Source organism: Copadichromis virginalis, linkage group LG6 (genome assembly GCF_057382275.1).
Source record: "Copadichromis virginalis isolate Kocher_CV1m ecotype Utaka linkage group LG6, C_Virginalis_male_GT1.1, whole genome shotgun sequence".
Taxonomy (NCBI): domain Eukaryota; kingdom Metazoa; phylum Chordata; class Actinopteri; order Cichliformes; family Cichlidae; genus Copadichromis; species Copadichromis virginalis.
In genome coordinates, this window is record NC_140623.1 from 25105370 (window position 1) to 25124163 (window position 18794).

Here is an 18794-nt window from a genome sequence, read left to right on the forward strand (position 1 = left end):
CCAGACATTAATGAGATCAGAACAGATCAAGGGAGGAGAAGAGAGGAGAAAAGAAACTCATTAAGACCACAGGGACGACCTAACCCTATTATCCCTATCACACCACTGAGCCACACACTGATGATGGGAATTAAGATGTGTTGGCCTCAATCCACACCCACTCTTTAGCCCAATGCAGCAGAGTGTGTCGAAGTCGTGCAGTAGCTGATGGGAAGGACAAAATGTGAAGGAGTCTGTTATCTGTGCAGTTCAGCACAGCAGTATGGGCGTGTTCAGGTCAGCACTGCGCGGTGAAACGGGTCGCAGCACAAGTCTTACGTTCCCAATTCACTATGTTCTTTTTTTAATATATATATATATAAATATATATATATATATATATATATATATATATATATATATATATATATATATATATATAGCCTCTGGCATCCTTTGTGCCAAAGTGAGCGAAAGGGCCCAAGGTTACTTCAAACTCTCTCCACGATAAAGAAGAAACGATCTCATCCACTGAAGCTAACTCCCTTGCTGCAATCATTATCTCCATTTCCCCGCGAGCACACACATTTAGTACAGATGTATCCAAATAGGCGTGGTATTCAAAAAAGCATGTGGTTTAAAAAAGAGAGGAAAAAAAAGTTAGCATAATCTTTCTTTCATGCAGTTTTTTTCTTTCCTTTTTTTCTTACAGAAGCTATAGAAGTTTGGTCTTTTCTATGAGTCCTACGTACAGCAGAATAGCTCCGGTTTTCACATTGTCTATCGTCACTTACAGTAGATGTCACTGAAATTCCCTTTAATGTAGTCTCACACATCAGTCAGAGATGAATAATTATTAAATACATTTCATGTTTAAATACTGGATGGAGGGGAGCAGGCAAAATGCTACAGCTAGTTCAATGATAATGTTAAAAAATTATGATAAAAAAGCACATACATACATAGTGCACATGAACTATGCACTGCGTTTATATGACTTATGTTTAAATATGCTGTGTGTATGTGTGTGTTGTGTTTGCCTGTTCTTAATTTTTTCTGTATGAAAGTTAATGCAGGTTATTACATACTTTATGTTACACAGCCACTGACTCGTGTCATAAACGGTGGCCTTATGCACGTCCACATTCTGTAAATGCACTGTATGTTTGTGTTTACATGCTATGCTCAGTGTATGAGCGCTTGCATGCGTATGAGTGCATATGTGTCCGCGTGTGCGTGAGAGAGCACTTATCATACATGAACACCGTTAGGATACCGTAGATGTGCAATGAACTAAGCACCCCAGTCTACTCAACGAAAGACAGCAGCGGAGAGATAACGCTGCTGTTTTATCAAATACTGACATACACTATATACATACAGACTGGGTGTAAAGGTAAAATAATAAACATATATTCTCACACACGCCCGAATACTGTGGCACTACTGACATACTATGAGGACACTGTATTCTGAAAAATTACATTTGATTGTAAGAAAAGTCTGTTTTCACATTGTTGCTGTTTGTTCTGAATCGTATGTGTTTTAAACAACTGACGTTTTTTTCTAGTGTGTAACATTACGGCGATCACACTCAGGTGGTACTTTATGCTCTATTTATGACAGAAAATCCTCAAGACATGAGCAGTTTGATTGGTTAATATCCCCCTCTTGTGTTATGATACAGTTGATTAGACATTAGAAAAATTGATTGGTTTGAATTAGATTCAAATAACTCAATCAAAGACCCGTCACTTCTTTTTTAATCTGTTTTGACTGGATGAAACCTCTGTGGTTTTTCAGCAGATGGCTCACCAGTTGAGTCCAAATCTGGTCTGCTGTAGACTCAGTTTTTATACGCACTCAGGAATTTATAGCATCAGAATTTACACCGTCTCCGCTTCTTTCTTCTTCATACAGTTCCCTCTGTGGGATAGGGTCAGGCATGCATCAGATTCAGGTAAAAAGAAGAGAAGATTGTCCTCCTCCACATTGTCATAAGAGGAGCTTTGCCTGTAGGTAACTTTCACCAGTATTTAGAAAAATGCTTTAGAAAGTGTTCTTTCTGTTCAGGGTTCTCCTAGGAGTTTATCCAATTTTTTTCCTACATTTAAGGGCCTATAAATATTAGTCAGAATCAAAAAGTATTTTTGGAAAACATCTTTTCTGACAGTTTCACATCTTCCCAGGTTCCAAGTCCTTTCACGCTGATGACTTGCCAGTGAAGTTTTAATCCTCCCTCTTGTTACGGAAAAGGAAGTAGTGGTGAGGACTGCAAGGATGTCACAGGTAGACCTCACGGCGTGACAAGGTCAGGCAGGATGTGGTCTTGTAGTCCCCTCCTGTCCGCGTCAGTGGTATGACCTCAGGTGGGTTTTGGCCTTCTCCCCCTCCCTCCTCTTGTTGGCGTCTCCCAAAACCAGCACTGCTAAATGTGTCGTAGGATGCAGAAGTCATCTTGCGGTTAAGAAGGTTACGGTTGTGATCACCCATATTCCTGTTGTGGTTTCCCCTACCCAGGGTGCCAAGCGGATCCCCATTGGCTAAAGGTAATCTCTGACCTTCTCCACTGACGACCACTCCGGGTTCGGAGCTCCCCGCGCTTCCCGCACTCTCACTGTCACTCTCATGGTCGTTACCGCGAAGGTTATTGTTGTCATCTCCGGGGGCAAAGGTCGAGAGTCGTGGTGGGTCGCTGCCGTGGCGCTGACGCGGCCGTGCCGAAGAGCGGACAGGCATCCAACAAGTGTCAGAATGGCCAAACTCATCACACTCCCTGGTACACTTCCCTGTCAAAGCTACATCTGGCAGCTGTCTAGCATCTGGATACAGAAAAAAGAAACAAAAGAAGTTAAATGACATCTCTGCCTTAATTTAACAAGTAATATATCACAATGAAAACACTGGCGAAAAGAGAGTGAAAGGGGAATGTCACAATGAACTGACTCACGGTGCCACACACTAGACCACCAAATGATGAGGAGACAAGGAAATAAAAAGTACCAGAGAGAAAGGAGAGTTGAACAATGAGACAGGAAGACAGAAAATAGCTTTAAAAAGATGGTTTTAGACAAAGGTTGCAAAGGAGGGGGTTGAATTAAAGGAAAAATGCTGCTGGAGCAAAAAGAAAAACTGCTGACATCCAAAGAATGCATAAAAAAATCAGGTGCGGTTCAGCATTACATTAAAGGTAAAAGTTGAGGTCAAAGCAAAAAAAAAAAAGAAAAAGAAAAAAATACTGAAAAGAAAAGGAAATTCATCAGCAGGAATTTGAATGGCAAGACTAAATTTCTTTATGTGGAAGGAATTGATTGGATGTGTATTTGTAACATTCCTCCAGTGCTTTTTTCCAAAGGTTAGCAAGACTACCAGAGATTTAATGCTGATGTATTGTAGCCTTATGTATGCAAAACCAGTCGTTTGTCTTTTCATGTCTTGTCATGTCATGTAATGTGTTCATTTCCTGTTAAAGCTTCTAACTTTGGCTTCACTTGAATTTACCGCAAGAAATTAGATATCTCTGCTGTAATCTGCCAGCAAAGTTTTACTGAATATGTAGAGCGGCAGCAGTAACTTCATGCGAAACCAAACAAGAACATACTTGTGCAGTATAATTAAAGCCAACACAACGAATTCTCTGTTCAATTCGTCTCTCCATCTGACCGTGACAAAAACGTATTAAACTCAACAAAATTTCGCACACTGGCAAGAAGCAGCATTGAACTGGAAACTCACTGATAGCCACAGAACTAGTTATTCACCAAGGTCACAGTGACCCTGGCTTGTTGCCGATGTTGCTGCAGCCCTGGCATGACCATATACAGAGGAAAGACGAGTGAAAAGATCAAAAGAATAACTTTTTTTGTCGCTTGCCATCCTTGACAAAGACTTTGCACAAAAAGGTGAAAACACAATTTCATTGGTGTAGCTGATGCTTGGACAAGGCCAGGGATGGTTCTCTGGCATAACATACTAACACACATTAGCTTTTATTAAAAAAAACCTTCACATATTACTCAGAAACACTCTGTATATGTGGGACAAGTGCATGCACACACAGAGACACACAGACACACACACAGAACAAATGCTTTTTTGTATAAAACTGATTTCCATCATGTGAAAGACTGAAAAGATTCCCGAGGCCTTGACAGCAAGCCGAGGTTTTAATGAAAGTGTTATTGTGTGTTTTTATGGCATAGAAAGAGGAGGTGAGGGGGTGCGAGAGAGAGATAGGGAAAGAGAAAATGAGAGACATAGATAGTGTCTATTAACATGTCCAAGCAAAGTAAAACATATACAAGTAAATGCATCGCTCGGCCTTTTTGAGCTCTAATGCGCCATGTGTGTACCATTCTCCACATGCTCCTCCTCCCCTACGCTGCCCTCAGGTGTGGTTCGCTCGTAGCCTTCCTCTGGAAGTGGCAGGGCTCCCAACCGAGGCCCTGATGAACTCTTGCTACTCGGAGTCTCCGAGTCTTCCAGGCCACTGTCATAGCAACCACCGTCCTGTGGTTGGCTCACTACCGAGAAGGTCACCCGGCGAAGGGTCCCCTGCAGAAAACAAACGCACAATATGAGATTAATCATCCAGTATTCCTAATCTGAGGTTCTAAATCTGAGGATTAGGCTGTTGGGCAGGGGTCTGCAAAGACATATTGGGATTATCGGAGGATGTTCGCCTTGATTATGGGCTTAGCTGCTACAATGCAGGGTAATAGTTATCAACCAATCATGGCACTCCCTCAAAGTTTTCAGTTGGCCTTTAATCCTAGTTTAGATTAAGGTTTCTGGACATGGTTGATGTTTACAAACCTCTGGACGGGCCAGAGAGAGTTTCTTTTCAATCTGGAATGGTGCCTAGTAGTAGCAGCTGGGTAATATAAAGTTCAAGCTCACAAACAACATTCAGCACTGTATTGAAATAAGAGAAGGATGTTAAATGATGAGTCTGGTGACATTTTACATCTTTCTCATTGACAGCAAGAAAAAACGGACATGCACAGATTTTATGCTTTTGACTAAAGCAAAAGCCGGGGTGAAGGCCTTCCGTTTTCCTGTCTGTCTCTCAGGTACAAATACTGGCAGGTCAGATTTTTCGGAAATGTGCTGGAATGGTGGAACATGCACAAAGGAAGAGGCCATTAAATTTCAGTCTGAGCGTGGTTAACTCTTTTGAAACTGCAAAAAAGGCCTCGGTGGTGCATGTGCTTTCCAGTTAAAAAGGCTTGTCTGTGTCTCCAAAGGCTCATACAGCCTCTCTGGCGCAAAGGGTGACATGTTCCTTCAAAATGAATGACAGGCAGCGTATTCAGCTCAAGCCAGTCTCTACTAGATCATCCTGCTGTGTATGTGGAATTCGCACTAGCTTACTTACTAAAATCCACTGCATTTATTTAACCCCTTTAAAGCCTGAGTTTTAATTTATGTCACATTTGCTACACCTGGCATTTTTTTTACCTCTATTTTTGTTATTTATTGCTTAAAATGTATTGTGAGATTTATTTAGGTTTTTCGGGGGAGTGGGGAGGGTTGACAGATGATGTAGAAGTCTAAAAAAATGCATTTTAATATAATACACTGGGCATTAAAGGGTTAATAAAAAAAATAAGAATGTAAAACTACACATTTGTGATCCACAACAATTTACTCTTTGGGCTCCAGTTCCAGAGATATGAGATATCAAAAGATCTGACAAGCGTTTTCCTTCATTTTATCTTAGTTTAGAAGTAAGCCAACTCATCATAATGTAGAAATTTATTAATATCTGAATAGCAAAAAATAAATAAGAACTGCAACTTTCAAAAATAGGTTGCAAGCATCCTTGCGACACAAACCACTGAACCATCTCCCATCAATAACAAATAATCTAGTTTTACAGTGTAAGTGGTTTCAGGAGTGAATTACATCATTCATGCAAACTAAGCATCGCACCTGCTCCAGTTTTAACGCTCTAATCACCCCCAGTCTAGTTAGTGGAGCGGTTTTCACTTTGAGGCGAGACAGAGAGGATAAAGATTGTTATAAGTTCACGCTGAGAGGCTATCAGTGAAAGTTAAACGACGCTGTCTGGCCTGAAGGGATCACTCTGCACCAGGAAGCCCATTTCTATATAACCCCCCTTCCCCCACAAACCCCTTTCATACTCATTTATCTGGTCACAAAATTACATCCCTTTCAACCTAAATCTGCTTTGAAACATGCAGCGTATGGGGAGGAAGTGACTGAGCAGAGGACGGAAGCAGATTAGGGTGGACAAAACGTCAGCTCAGAAAGTCACCTCAGGATAATCGGGGAGGAAAACTGATGGAGGGCTGCAATAAAAGTCCGGACTGTACCAAATCTTCCTTTTCTTTCAAACAGGCACACAAGCACGCGCAGAAAGAAAAGAAACATTTGAGCGAGTTCACCTAATGAACGCACAAGACAAGATGAGAGGCGAACACAGCAAAATTAATTAAGGAGAAATGGGAAATTAATGGAGCACGTGTTTCTTCTGCCACTTCTTAACATCGTTGAGATAAAATGGGGATGAGAAAAAGTGACTCAGACAACAGGGATGGGAGGCACGTGCAAGGGTGAGGAAAGAGCCGAGACATTGGAATCTAATGGAAAACCAGTAGTTCTTGCAACCTCGGTGGCTTCATTTTAACTCTCCACAGACAGCAATGTATTTTTTAGAGCGTTCACTTAGTTGAAGCAGCTCAACCTCTTTTCCACTTATTCAAACAGGGGGCAACAGCTCAGAGAGGGAACAGTGGATAAATGAGTAGAAGCTGGGTGTAAAGAGTCAGCGAGAACATGAGTAAGAAAATGTGGGAACATGTAATAATAAGTGTTTTCCGACATCACAGGTGTTGACAAAAAGAAATCCTCTATTCACTTAACAGGCTGTCAAAACTTTTCTACTTCTGATCATAAAATAATATTAACTCAACATTACGGCAGGATGTGTTTTCATGATCACAGATTTATTTCATGAAAATAATGATGAAAAATTATAATAATTTCTGATCACAAGGCCACAAGAGGGGCATGCCCGTGTTCAAGGGATATAAAACAGGAAAAAGAAAGAAAGATATTCTCATGTATGGCTTTGACAAAACAAACTTGCCCCCTAATAAATGACTGGGCAACTTTAAAAACACAGTCCGCTGTTCAGAAGCTCTTTCCTGAATCCGCTAATTTCTTTTCTTGCCCAGCTGAGAAAAACGCTCTCTATCTTACACAATAGAAGATATTTCAACCAGTATAATTGCACAGTTGACATTTCTCCCTTTTCAATCTGAAAAATGTCCAGAATAAAATAAAAATCACTTCTATTTTGATTGTATTCAATAACATCAAGGATGTGCCGTTACATCTACCTGAGTGAGGAAATACACAACTTAAGAAAAGAGGTAATAATCGTACTTTTGTGCAACTAGGTAATTTGTTTCAGGTGGGCAAAGCTGTCAGTAAACAGAGGTATATTGAGATGACAAGTAACAATAACACTGTCAATATGTTTTATATTAGCTACTATGCTAAGAAAGTTAGCGTGTGAGCAACCTTTGCTAATTGAGCAGTAAGTATAAAGTATAAAGCTGAGGCTGCTGTGTCGAAAGATCTGATTCAGCACACAAACTCTTCATGTTCTCTTCATGTGGTTATTGAGCAATTACTTAGTGTGCTCAATAAAGACGAAAAGCACAGCTGTTTGCGTGTTGCTAGTCTAGTCAGTCTGCGGTTGTCTATAATTGTCACATGAAGATCAGATAACATTTTATGGGCAATCAATGTAGAGATCATGGTCTTTCCAAAGGCTTAGCAAACTTTTTCTTAGAGCTGTACTTCTGAATATGAGATTCTTAGCTCTGTGGCTTAAATGTAACATGTCAGCTACATGAGAGGGGGTAGGATTACTGTGTAAGTGTAGAAATCCAGCTTGCAACACAGAGCACGCCTTGATTTACAGCAGCTTATTGCAAAACTGGTGCGGGTTGCTCCTCTGTGTGTGTTTTATTACAGATCTGATCTGTTCAGCCATGATTCCGTCTAATTCAATTTCCCTCTAACCTTGTTTCTGGCCAGACTTGCCCCCTTTCATTCCTTCATCCTTGTTATTTTTTATTTTCTACTTCTCTCCCGCTTCTCCCCCTTCTTCGCTTCGGCCAATTCTACAGTCACCCCCTCTCCACAGCTGTAGCATAGCTCTCCCTCTGTCCTCCGTGACTCCTGTTCACTTCCTCCATCTCCTCCTCAATCCTTTCTTCTCCTTGCCAGTCAGCGTTATGATGTGGCGATCGATGATGTGTCCTTGACCTCGTTATGAGTCCCTCTCTGCTTCCCCACAGCGGGCTTTATTGACCCATAACTTCTCTGCACTCCCCAAACCCCCTTTTCCAGCGTCTTCTCACATCCACTGCCTTAGCCTCATTGACAAACCTCGCTTCTTTTCTTTTGCCAAATCCCATATTTTGGCATCTTCTAGTCATTACATTCTATGACTCCACACTCTACACATTCTGCCTCAGCTCCTCTTGCTACTTCACATTGTCGTCTCACTTTTTCCTTTTCGCTCTCACTCACCCTCTGCTACCCAGTAACCATTTGAACATCTTTCTTTTGTGAATATGGATTTCTTAAAAAGCTTTTCACATCTCCGCCTTCTTTGCTTATACCTGCGAAGTGTCTCCTACTCTCTCCTTGCTTCTTTGCCAGCTTCTACCTTTGCACTGAAAAACCTCCTTGATGTTTTCCAACCTGACTGACAAAAGCACTTTTGTGTGTGCATGTGCACTTTCTCTAATTTGGAGGAGGAACTTCAAAAAAGTCTCATTATTATAATAGGTAACATAGTGCTATACTCAAATATCAACTGAATGTGAAAACACATTTATTAGTTTCAAAACACACGCATGGATGAACTGGCTAAGGTCCAGTGTGGCCTATGAATTCATGCCTGATGGAGTATTAATTGAGTCTGACGGAGGACATAAAAAAAACCCTTCCCCCTAATCTGACATGGGCCATTACAGTCCAATACTGACATGGGAGCTTCGCTCATCTGCGCAGCAAAGTGAGCGAGTGTGAGTGTCCGCGTTTGATCGATTATGTTTTCATATGTGTGTGTGGATGTAATGCAACTATATTGTACAAACATATGACCATCCTGGAAGTTGGTCTGAAGTTATTTCTGGCAGATCGAAAGAGTGAATCAAAAGGAAGCATGATGGGTCTGAACTAAGAATAAACTTAACCATCTGTATCTTGCAGCTCTGAAGAGAAAAAAAAAGAGTTCCTAATATAGCTTTCATTTCAGGGCAAAACCGTGTTGCAGACTGTGTGTGTGAGTGTGTGTATATGCATATGAGTGAGACTTCTCACATTTATGTTTGTGTTTGATAGCCGTGTACGAGTGTGAGACTTTCAAAACCTGCAAGATGTGTTATGTCAGCCCGTGAGACTAGTCACACCTGCGTGTGCGTCTGTGTTTGTAGAATGTGTGTGTGTGCGCGTGCACAGGTTGGCTCAGTCATCAAGGTAATTAGTGTGTAAACCTCCATGCTGTCGGTTCAAAGAGAATTAACGAGCTCTAGTTAATTAACAGTCTCCCTCTCTTCTTGTTACATGTGTCTGCATATTCAACACATGTGTGTATCTGCACATCTGATTCTTGGTCTCTCTCTCTGTGTGTGTGTGTCTGTGTGTGAGAGAGAGAGAGCATTTGGATGTGAGACCGTGTTTGTGTTTGTTTATGCCCTGGTTAGGGCTGGGCGATATGACCCAAAATTCATATCTCGATATTTTTTAGCTGGATGGCGATATAAGATATATATCTCGATTTTTTTTTTTAAGCCATAAAGTAAGAACAAAAAGAGAGTTCTTAGTCAAAGCTGTGTCCCAGATGTCACACAGGCACTTTTATTAACATACAGCACAGATGTACATGAAAAATTACTCAAAATTAAATTATGAGAATTCATTAAATAATAATGCTCCATAAATAAAAGAAAACAAGGTTGTTTTTGTGCTAAACAAAGAGCTCACAATTGTGCAGTCAAAATGTAAACTAAAAGACACTGAGCGTAATAACAAAGACAGACAGATTTCACAGCTGCTCGGTTCCCAAGTTTTACTGCGTGACTGACAGCCTGGAGTTTGAAATCCGCTTCATAACCACGTACGTCTCTTACAGGTGCCATTTATGGTCCTTATACACACACAATACGGTAATATTACGTTGAAGCACAGTACGTATCACTCCGCGAAGCTCCTCGGTAGCCGTAATGCGCCGACAATCTATCAAGCGGTGCAGCTCCGTAGCTTACCAAAGTCGTACTCAAACATTTTTGACAGATTGCTGAGCGCCGTGTACCACATAAAATCGGTTCGCGGCCATCAAGCACAACCAGAATTCATACATAAGGCGCGCTATCAACTTTTGAGAGAATGAAAGGATTTTAGGGTTAGCGCTGTTAGCTCGTTAGCATGTTTAGCTCGTTAGCACGTTGACGCCGTCCAGCCCCACGCATGGGGCGATGCGCAGTAACTCGTTAACGGAGATTTGCCGTGTCCGTCTTGTCGCTGCCTGCACGTGAAGCGATGGGGGAGGAGGGGGAGTTGTCTTCAGTGAAGGCGAGGCGGAGTAACGTTGCGTAGAGACAAAAGTGGACGAAAGAGAGGCAAACTTGCGGCTCCACAACTATAATTATAACGTAACATAGACTATATCGATATAAAGGATATTGTCACATCTTATATCTCGTATAAAAATATATCGATATGTTTTAAAAACTCGATATATCGCCCAGCTCTAGCCCTGGTACACTCTGGTCTGCATAATGAACTGACAGGATGCGGCTTATGCATAAACCAAAACTACAAATATGGTTGTAGGACTGGAGCCACAGTTCCCTTTCGCTCTCTGCTCGTTCTCCTTGATGTTTGACATCATCTTTGTATAGGTGAAGAGCCACTGCGGCTAATTTTTAGAAACCAAGTGTACTGGGTTGTAACAGTGCATAGACAGGGGGACAAATTCCCATCATGAACACAGATTTATTCAAATCATGTTGCATGGAGGCAGAGTGAGACACATTCAGTAAATACAGACCAAAAAATGTAAAATAATTCATTTGACGGATTGACTGATATGACTTTTTAAATGCTGATACATAATATAAAATCATTATCCATTAAAAGAGTTGATGATAGCTTTTAACTTCTGAACTGACAATTGATAAAAGTCAGTGTAATTAGGTTTCGGCTAAACATACTTAATGACCATAATAATTGGTTTTTTTCTTTGTGGCTTCTTTCTTTTATTCAAGAAAACAAAACTATGAAAAGAAGTGTAAAATGTAACAGGCTGTGACAGAACAAATATTAAATTTATCGACTGAGAGCTGGAAATGCTAGTGTTGATGATGATTAATTTTTATCTTTATAATTCATAATGACGTTAGCCGGTCCTACTGCCCGGCATCAAAAGTGTTGTGATGGATTATACTTTCATCTGTCTTTGCCCAACATATTGCTGCATGTTTGTATTTATTGCTGTTTGCTAAAAATAAAAAACTGGATGTTAAAAGAAAAAGTGTTTTTCCCGTGTTGTTAATATAGTTCTTTTGAAACAGGCCAAAGTCGGTTTATTCACTGAGTCCAACGTCAATCAAGCAGACAACAAACATCCTGTTTGTAATCGCTCCCTCCAGACACCTGAAATTTTCCTTACGTTGACTGAGGGGTGCCGCGGTGTAATTTCCCTGGCAGCGATCCTTGAATCGTGATTTAATCCTGAGAACACGTTACGTTTGATGGCATACATCAATATTTGTAAAATAAGATATTTTTAGGCCAAAAATTGGATTGTGTGACTGATGTGGGATACTGAAAGTCTTAATTACAGACCAGATTTATGGAATTCTTTAAGAGGCTTAGCAGCTCTAGTGGGCAGGATGACCTCTTGAATGATTAGAATAACCCTGGCATTTAAGCATAATATGAGTAATGACTTAATAATCAATTTAAAAAAAAAAAATTAGTGATTAAACGAGTACATTGCTCTAAAAAGCCTTTAATATACAAATGAATAAAGTAAATAGCGATCTATTCTTTGGTTCTGTACAAAGCTGTCAAAAAATAAATAAATCAGAGGGTTGTCAGTTCAGTCCCTGGTCCCTCCACCTTGGGCAGGACGGTCAACCCTTAGTTGCTCCTGATGGCCGGTGAGCTTCATACGCCAGCTCTACTGTGACTAGTGTTGCACGAGAAAGGATTAAAAATGCCTTAAAAGTGCAGATTATTCAACATAGCTATTTTTTATTAACAGATAATATCACTTTATCCCGATTCTTATAATCTGGAAGTTTATTTACTATCTAAAAAAATACCAGACCTGATAAAATGTCAGCCTAATGCTTATTACAGCTATAACTGTGTGGAATACGTAAGGTGATATTGCACTATACTACCAGAGCACACACTGAAAACTAATATGCTCCTGTTGACACCACATGGGTATAGTCCAGACTTCATATCCAGAATGCTGATCAGTCAAAATGACCTTTGTTTCTGCTCTGTTGTTTTGCTGCCGTTTAGAAATCATGTTGTGCTAATGCAGACAGCCAGCGTGCATGTGGTCATACTTTAAGAGTAGAGTGAATACTGGAATGAATAAGTGAACTCAATAACAGCGACCAGATTACAATGCAAATATTATTGAAAAATAATGAGCTTGCATTGACTGCTTTAAAGCAGGCATCCTTACACCTTGCATGATTAAACTGCCATGAAAAAGGCGTTTATGCAGAGACACTTCTTCACTGTGGATTCACACAAAGTGGCTCTACGGATGACATGTTGCATGACTTGCATTTAACTTCAAAGCTTGCTTTTCCTTGCCTTTCTTTACTATTGTTTTCTACCATTTTAATTGCCATTTAAATTCTCTGGCTCCAGATGTCTTGTTTCATAACTGTAAGGGATTTTTTTCTTTTTACAAGCACCTTAAGTGTGAAATTTGTTGGTGAAAAAAACAACAACACATGAATATCTTTGTTGTTGTTTTTTTTTTAAATCTAATTGCACAAACAAAGTTCATTTCTACTCCAACACTTTTTGCTATTTCTTTTCTTCTGTCTTTTCTCATCATGTCAAAGAGTCCAATAAAATAAATGAAACTAAAGTTTAACTGGAAAATGAGTTAATTGGTAAAATTCGTGTGATCCTAATAAAATCTCCAAGAGTTTATGAGAAAACCTCCTGAAATCTTTTGCTGTCAACTGTTAAGTTATGCATCAAAGCCAGTGAGGAGGGGAAACAGTGACGCACACTGACAGAAAGCATCTTTCAGTTACTGCGCAAACAGGACAGACGGGTTAACAATTTATTTGATGATGATATATTTAAACTGGTTATTTAAATATAGAAATGATCTGCAACTTTGTTCAAGCCCTTAGTGGTGTAACAGAGTGACGTTTCCAGTGCCATAATGCAGTTTCTTAAGGCTATGTTGAAAAGAGCAGACATCCTGCTTACGCAGTGTCACCGCTGGGTCAAGCAGACAGGTACAGACATGTGTCAAGAGACTACGTGGAAGGGAGTGACGGATGATGGATGGAACAACTGATCAAAGGTGGGATGAGGAAAAAAAATGTCTGTTAATCAGCATTTGTAGCGAGGTAAATATAAAATAATAAAAGGAAAAGACTCGGCATGACCACAGACTGTCTGAAGTAGAAGTGAAGAAGAGATGAAGAATGTTGTTCAGAGGGAGAGACGCGGACTGTTGTGGCATTTGCAGAATGCACAAAATGGTTTGGAGCAGGTTGAAACTCAGCTCAGGGAGGGATGAAGCAATATGAGTGGCATTTCTTCAGCTGTCTGGCCCAGTGATGTTGATGAGTCAAGGCGCCTTATTATCACAGCGCACACTCACGCACTCGCACAGACATTCATAGCTTCCACGCTGATGCCGTAAATGCGCACTTCAGCCACGCTTGCTCACACTCACACTTGCAAGTGTGCACTTTAACACACACTGACAACACATCTATAACTATGCAGCATGTATGTTGCAGTGGGACCACCTCTGCAGTAACAGCAATCCTCCCTTATCCATGCTTCTGCTTTTTCCCTCCCTTCCCATGTTTCTCTGCTCTCCTTCACCCTTTGTTCCCTCACCCCCCACTTTCTCCCCTTTCATTTCCTCTTTCTTCTTTCATTCCCCTCATTCTGCAGTTCACCGATCTTCTCTCCCTCTTTCCCTCCCCTCTTCCTTTCTCTTCTTTCCTCTGTCTCAGTCTCTCGCTCTCCATTGCTCCCTCTAGAAGCAGGTGATGTAGAAGGGTGCTCAGCAGTATCTGACTATCAGGCCTGACTCTGTGAGAGGAATGATAATCACTGTGCTGCACTGCAGAGAGAAAAAGAAGAGAGGGAGAGAGAGAGAGAGAAAGGGAGAAGAGGGAGGGAGAGGGGGTATGAGGTAGAGAAAAAGGGGGGCAAGTGCGGCAGTAGAAATGAGGGGGCAAATTAAAGTGCGTGGGGGGGTGGAGACGCAGAGGGCAAGAGAGCGGGACAAAGAGAAAGGAGGCAAAGAAAAAGGAGAAATATGGGGAGAAGGGTATAGAAGAAAGAAAGACCGGATTACAGAAATTGAGCAGTGCTTTAGAAACATGTTACCTTCTTGGTGTCACGCTCCCTCATTCCCCTCACAGGAGCACCTTCTCTTGTTCCACTCCCCTAATCTTTTCCCCTCCTGCATACACACTTACACACAACCACACTCGCACTCCTCAAACAACACCACCCCTACCACCACAACAGCTTGTTGTACAACAGCCCCGCGGTATGAGGGAGAGCCTTAGCCTTGTGTCTGAGCGCCAGAGAACATTAACTGCAGCAGCGAGGTCATCTGATCGGCACTATGCGGACCCATTCGCTCCCTCTCTCCACACTCCTCTTCAGAATGCTGCAGTCTGCTGCAAGCCCTCCGGTGGCAAACACTGGAACTACGAGCCTCGCTGACTTCTGACACGCCTGTCCCGCTTAACAGTTTTTGCTTTGTGCGAGGCACGTTTGTGATTTGTTGAAGCTTTGTGAACTTCAATCACTTTCTCTTATTGGCTCCATTTAGAAATAAAACCGTGAGTCAGTTGTGCACCATTTTAGCCCTAACTAGTTATTTAAAGTGTGTGGATGTTTGCAGGTATTTTGCGGATGACTGTTTGTGCAGAGGCAGACAGGCAGAGAGACTGTTTCGCTGCATGTGGATCGACTGCTTCGCCATCCACCACAGCTTTATTACCATCAATCTGTCCACTCTGGCATTGTGCTTTCTCCCTTCTCCCTGTCTCCATCTGGGCTCTCCACCCTGCAGATACACATTGAAAATCATTGACTCTATTCACAGCATCGGCCCTTTGAAATGTTTATCCTTTTGTGCAGCCGTGGCTGTCTATAGGGGAAAAAACAAAACAGAAACAAAGGCTCATAGTGTGAGATGTGAAACGAGGCTTACCGGACAAATGCCCATGATTCAGATTAGCTCCTCTGTTGGTGTGTGTGTGCTGGTGGTGTTCATCACTTTCCAGTGCTAGTCCTTAAAACAGTCATCTCTTATAATATCCATGACAGCAGTCATTGTTAAGAAAGATGCAAACAGGATGGCCGCGTACAACTGGCCTTCTGTGTGCCTGCGTGAGTAAGAGAGACCATACATATGTATGCCTGCTATTTAGATGGTATTTACTGCCCATTCTGTCTTCGTGTGTGTGTGTGTGTGTGTGTGTGTGTGTGTGTGTGTGTGTGTGTGTGTGTGTGTGTGAGAATTTGTACCATTAGACTAATAGTATGCGTGTTAGGAACAGGCTTTTCCCACCCACTGCTATTGTCCATTAAGGTTGACCAGATGAAGAGTGAACAATAGCTTCTCTGTGGGGGCCAGTGTATGAAAGAGTAAAAGTGAGGATGAGGCTAAAGATACGTACTTTTTGTAAAAGGCTGGCAAACAAGATCACGCAAACAAGATCACACATCCACGCGCGGGCACACACAAACACAACCTCCCTGTTGAGAGTGATTAGGAGTGCTGCTGTGAACAATAGATAGAGTCAATAAAGGACCTCAGAGACGTCCGACTACAAGAGCAAGGTCTCTTTCCCCCTGCTCCCTCCACCACCTCTACCTCGGTTCACACTCCCATTTTTTTTCTCCTTCACACTCTTTTGCCTCGTTTACACTTTCAGCTCTTTTGGTGTGGCATCCTTTCTCTGTCAAACAAGACCGCTCTTCCTCCCCGACTTTCCAAACTATTTCATTTCTCATATCTTTCCCAGCTTTCTCCATAAACCTCTCATTTTCTTCTTGTTTCTCGTTGTTTCTCTACCTCCCCCTCACATATACTTTGTCTCCTTTGTGACGCTCCTGTCTTTTGTGAAATGGGCGGACGGGCTGAGCTGACAGAGGCTGACACGATGGAGCGCCATGGCAAACTGAAATCCATCCTGTCAGTTTAGAATCAGTGTCACTCATTTTACAAGGTTAAAGATAGCTTTGCCTAATGTGCTGTCAGATACAAACAAGCACGTACACCACATAGGCCTTGCCACACATAATCACAACCCACATATGCGTATGCTATAACTCTGGCACGCACAAGTACAAACACACACTCACACATGCCTGCTCTGCACTCCAGGCGACTGCCACATTAATTCACCTGCCTACATATAAAATGGCATATTTGTACATTAGTTGTGGATCTTATAGATTGTGTATTTACACCATCATATTGTGGGGACCAACTTCCCATTTGGGAACCATAAACAAGTCCCAATAATAACTAGGGCACAATTCGGAGGTGAAGACATGGTTTGCGAGCAGGTTTAGTTTAAGTTTAGGGAAGGGAAGCAGTTAAGCAAATAGCAGCTATGGTTAGTTTCAGGAGAAGCCTTCAGATAAAAAAATTAAGTCAATTTAATGTCCTCTAAAATGATTTAAACACAACTGTGTGGGTGTATGTGCATGTGCAAACCCCTTTACAGCCCTATCACCCCCGTGACAGACACAGTGCCACAGAAATGTCTTGGGGTGCCTCGCCCAATGTCTTGACAATAGTCTCAGTGTGTGTGAGTGACAGAGAGTGGCTCGGGGACACAGAGGGGGCGTTATACTGGGTAGACGACACGCACGAAGATGTACAGGCACACACACACGTGCACACACGCACATTAAAGAGAGAAGACAGTGAACTCTTTCTCTCCCTCTGCACTATTTCTCATTCCCTCTCTCCCTGACGCAGAGAGACTCAATCATTCTCGCACTCTGTCTCCTTTGACGCATAGGAGAAACAAAATAACTGCTCCCTCACTCTCTCCTCTTTTTTTCTTTGTGTGTGTGCGTGCGTGTACAAACGCAGACTGTATAATTAATACGGCTTTCATTTTCTTTCAGCTATGAAGTATGCTTTTGGTATGCAAACAGACTTCTTGCATGCGAGTGTGTGATAACGTGTGTGAGTCTGCGCGTGCGTGTGCGCGCGTGTGTGTGTTCGATACACCAGAGACCAAGTGCAAAGTTGGGCCATTGAGCGGTCGGAGAAGGAAGAAGGAGAGTTAATTAGAAAGCAGGGGAGACTCCAAAGCGTCCCTATCGATAACCTCACACCACACTTCAAGCGTATATATGTACATTGGCTTTTGCAATCCCCTTTGAAAATTATAGTTCGGCATTAGGGTTAAGAAATGGCTCCCGTGAAGTCATATTCAGCAGAGCCTTTTACTCAGAAGTCTGCCTGATTATTATGCGACTCGTGGCATTAAAAAATGTTGAAAAGTGCAAATTATTCTGCAGCTAATGCAGTAAAAATAGTTTAGATGCTGTTTGTCTGCAGCATAAAACGACAGGTATAGATTGCACTTTTAAGGTGTCAGTAAGGAACCTCATTAGGGTTCATTTTGGGTGTATGAGGATTTGTGTATGGTATATTAAAATATAACCATCTATATAACATCTGTCACATTTTCTTTATGTTCTGATTCAGTGCTTCTGTTTTCAGGCTTCAGGGCTTAACTGTGGATTATTTTCACAACTCATTAATAATTTAGTCTCATTAGCCCAATAGGCTGACAGAAATTGCCATTTGTAACCAACCAAGAGTCCAGACTACATATTCAGTATGCTGGCATAGAAGATTCTGAAATCCAACCTGTTTTCATCCCTAAAAGTTACATAAATTTTTAAATACTGAAACTGTTGCAGTCTACGGCTCTTGTACGGTGTCCATCTGCAGAGGAAGCTATGTGTTTTTAGAAAGCATTGATCTTTCAAGCTTTCTTTTAAGCCACGAGACAACAATCCAATTACTCTTTAAAGCTTATTCAAGGAAGAAATGTATTTTTCAGCCCATTAGGGGGATTTAATCCCCTTAGTTTATCTGAAAACTAATTTTCACAAGACAGCAACGAGACCTCTAATGTACACAATATTTCAGCAACTTAAGCACTATATATATTGAAAACTTTGAGCTTAAGTGGAGCACTTTGTAGATGCAAATACATTCACTGATCTCTACATGGGTTCAGACATGATATGCGCATTTGGATTCCTCACAGTCCAGATCTCATATTCTACACAAATCCCCATACGGGAATAAGAAATGAATTATTTAACCATTCATAATGATCATGCCATGTAAGAGTAACACCACTTTGTAAAAGTCACACAGAGACACTTTCTTGCAGGAGCGACTTATTAATCAGATTAAAAAAAAACATTTTTTTTTGATATTCAGTTAGTTAACAATTTTAAATTCAATGTTTGATCATCCA

The 18794-nt window shown here is 41.4% G+C and overlaps 1 protein-coding gene across 1 annotated transcript in view; it reads right to left on the reverse strand.

Annotated features, from left to right (window-relative positions):
* Window positions 1-374: 374 nt before the first annotated feature.
* pcdh7a (protocadherin 7a) overlaps window positions 375-18794 on the reverse strand; it is a 39718-nt gene continuing 21298 nt past the window's right edge. The window contains exons 5-6 of the mRNA XM_085459449.1: window positions 4332-4533; window positions 375-2801 (exon numbers count right to left, since the gene is read on the reverse strand). Coding sequence (XP_085315575.1) covers window positions 2263-2801; window positions 4332-4533 — 741 coding nt within the window. The 3' untranslated portion in view covers window positions 375-2262. The remainder of the gene's footprint in view (window positions 2802-4331; window positions 4534-18794) is intronic.